This window comes from Pagrus major, chromosome 6 (genome assembly GCF_040436345.1).
Source record: "Pagrus major chromosome 6, Pma_NU_1.0".
In the NCBI taxonomy this organism is placed as follows: domain Eukaryota; kingdom Metazoa; phylum Chordata; class Actinopteri; order Spariformes; family Sparidae; genus Pagrus; species Pagrus major.
In genome coordinates this window covers 21,249,375-21,252,846 of record NC_133220.1, presented here as the reverse complement: position 1 = coordinate 21,252,846, position 3,472 = coordinate 21,249,375, and the positions used below count along the sequence as shown (strand labels likewise).

Below are 3,472 nucleotides of genomic sequence, written 5' to 3'. Positions count from 1 at the left end.
ACTAACACAGCATTTTTGGTAGTATCATAGGCCTGTAGTGGGATAAAAACATTTAGTTTGTCTGCTCTGCCTCGTGTGCTCCATGACCCTGAACTATCCATGATGGCTTGTGAAACATTAGAGGGAAGCTTTAGGAAACGGAAACTGTAGCAATACTTTAAGCACTCCTGCTAACCTTTCTTGTTAACTGCAATAAAAAGAAAATGTCTACAAATGTATGAAATGTTATTTAGGAGAAGTGTGTTGAAACTGTAAATGTAGATTATCAAAAAAAATGAGAAAAAGTTCATGTTGGGGCTTCCTAATCGTTAAATTAAAACAAAATTATATATAAAATCATTAAACTAACTTTATGGTTGTAAGCAATGTTGATTGGTGATTTTTATTTTCTTTTTCTTTTTCAAATGTAATGAGATATGACAACAATAAATTATAAATGTAACTGGTTGTACGAGTAGTTTAGTAATGTGATAATGTGAAAACAAAGTGTGCGAAATGTGAGTAATGTTTAAAATATTTAAAATCACTATGTGTTTTGACATACAGAACAATAAGTAATAAGTTACTAAAAACATAATATATACTCAATACACGCATTTTCAAACTACTCATGATCAGAAGCTGATTAAGGTCTTACAGGTTGGTGCGCTGAGCAAACAAGCATTAAGACATGGAAATGAAAACTGCAGTGTCTGTAGAGGCAACTTAGAAAAAAGAGGATGCCCATGAAAATTACACGGTAACAGGAAGCCTGGCTATTAGCAAACAAAGATTACAGCAGATAAGGACATATGCTACAGATAAACGACTGGTGGAAGTCATCAACTTAAAGGTGAGAAATTTAACACTGAACATTTTTGTTTGTTCGAACACTTTTGTTGGCCAAAGTGATTACATTCAAAACGACAGAGGATGAAGAGCTGGATGCTGGTCTGCCATCGTTTGGGTTTTGAACTGTCAGCTAAAACAAGCAAAGACATCACTGTGGTCTGTTAGGACATGACGTGGGTATTCTAGACTAAACTACGAATCAATTTGTAAAATCTGATGTAATCAAAATTGTGAGCAGCATTATGCTAATACAAACATCTGGCCGAGAGACAACAGATAAGGCTGAAGTCTTTACTTTATTTAATTTTTTTACTGGACAAGTGGACCAGTTTGGTGATGATGATGAAGCTGATGTTGTTCCAAGTTTTTCCTCATTTATATATTTTTTCATTGACAATGAAAGGTACAGACGAATCAGGTGTTGATCTCTGTGTTCTGCCATCTAATAGAGTCTGCCATTTCTGCAGTGGCAAGTTGTAGTGACTCAATATCTGCTGCTGCCCGCTGACAGTAACAGCAGCATGGATAGTTAGACTGACTGTTGTCAATAGTCTAGTTACTGATGGAGTTAACGTATATGGATGGTGATCTTGACATTAATACGATTTTATTAGTCATGTCATGAGTAACAACAGTAGCCAAAATAGATAATGGAGAAATACAGAAACGACCATCCCCCACATTTCAAGGAAAGAAGAACTGTGTAATATAGTAACGTTAATGTACAAGCTATTTACCATATTTAATCAAGAGCTGCATCTCATCATTAGAGACCAGTTACGTTAGTAAAAAACAAAAAATATGAATTGATGGTTTTTCCTATAGGTATTCAAGTTTATTTCATTGATCACCTGGTGATGAGCAACACAATGCCAACTACAGGTACTCATGTAGGGCCAAAATACTGTAGTAAAAACATTGTTAATGCTGACCAAAATAAACTGAACTGAAATATTGTAGGGAGATGCCACTGCAGTGATAACACATTTTTGGATTCTGGTATATAATGACGTTTTGCTATAATTTAGGGAACTTGGATATCTGTAAAATAATCTCTTCTGTTGTTGCCTTCAGTGTGGTTTGTTGTAGTTTGTTGACCAATTTGCTTCCTATTTATTAGTCGACAGAATGATGATGAACCACAACAACCAAACACAGGATGACCTCTTCTCCTGCTACAGTCCTTCAGTCGTCAGCTACCGCTACTTTGCTGTGCTGTGGGGATGTGCTGTGACCATCATAGGTACACCAGGCAACCTGATGACCATTCTAGCCTTCGTCATAGATCCTCATCTGAGGACACACTTCAATGTGCTCATCGTCAACCTGGCTCTAGTTGATCTCCTGTACTGCACCATACTGCAGCCTGTCTCTGTTGACTCCTATCTACACCTCAGATGGCGCACTGGCCTGGTGTGGTGCAGCATCTTCACCCTGCTCTTCTTCCTCTTCAACTGTGTCTCAATTATCACCCTCTGCCTGATAGCAGGCAGCAGATATCTCATGATAGCAAAGAGGGCTGTGTTTGACCGTGTCTACTCTGACCTTGGTCTTTCTTTACTCATCATGTTAGCGTGGGCACTAGGCCTGGCCAGCTCTGGCCCCCTATGGCCTGGTTACGAGTTTGACCCAATGTTGTGTGTTTGCACCATCCACCGGAAGACGTACCATCCCTACCCCTACATCCTGCTCTTTTTCTACTTTTTTGTCGGTCTGGGATGTGTTGGCACATTCTACTTCCTCATCTACAGACATGTGCTGATTGCATCACAAGCTCTACTCCGCTATAGGTTCAGCCGCCGATCCTCCAGGAAGAAACCAGCTTCTTCAACAAAAGACACCAATAGCAGTGGAGTGGAGAGCAGTATGGCCAACACATGTAGCTGTGAGATGAGCAGCCAGGGAGAACTAGCCCCAACTACAGATGAGATCAATTGTGAAAAGTCCTCTCAGTCTACTCACAGATCTGCCACGGCCGAATCAGCAACCAAGTCTCCCCCTGATATCGTCACTACATCCCCTTCACCCACACCTGCTCCCACAAATGCAGCCTCCTCGTCCCACTGCACAGCCTCAGGAGATGATAACGAGATTAAGCATGTGACACGCATGTGTTTAGCTGTTTTCCTGTGTTTTGTGTTCTGCTTTGTCCCCTACCTGTTGATCAACATAGCCGACCAACGTAACCGTGCCCCACGGGTTCTGCACATGTTCTGCCTAAACCTCACCTGGCTCAACAGCTGCATCAACCCTGTGCTCTATGCTGTCATGAACAGACAGTTTCGACAGGCCTACCATGTGCTGCTCACCAGAGCTGCTGCACCGTTCACCTGCCTGTGGAACTTAAAGAGACAGTTCTGCTAAAATCAAAAGTGCTTATTTTTCCATTTTTCCATTTATCCACCAAGATTATATCATTGTGAGTTGCCGATTTTTGAAGTTATGGGCTGTAGAGATGTCATTCTTCTCGCAAACTAGGTACAGTAGCATTTTTCTTGTGGCACTCAAAGCACCAGAAAAATCATTTGGAAAACTCAGAAATCATTACCTGGTTACTCAAGATAATTTGCAGACCTTGTTGTGGGCAGTTTCATGTAGAAACTATTTTCTTTCTGGATCACAGCGCAGAGGGAAAGTTGCA

At 40.7% G+C, this 3,472-nt stretch overlaps 1 protein-coding gene across 1 annotated transcript; it reads left to right on the top strand.

The window, feature by feature from the left end:
* The first annotated feature begins 1,959 nt into the window (after window positions 1-1,959).
* On the top strand, window positions 1,960-3,195 carry LOC140997720 (G-protein coupled receptor 84-like). Its single transcript, XM_073467704.1, has one exon. The coding sequence runs from the start codon at window positions 1,960-1,962 to the stop codon at window positions 3,193-3,195; it is 1,236 nt and encodes a 411-aa protein (XP_073323805.1).
* The last annotated feature ends 277 nt before the right edge of the window (window positions 3,196-3,472 follow it).

What these genes read in the sequence shown, in the direction of transcription:
- LOC140997720 (XM_073467704.1), top strand. Translation starts at nt 1,960, where the DNA reads ATGATGATGAACCACAACAACCAAACACAGGATGACCTCTTCTCCTGC.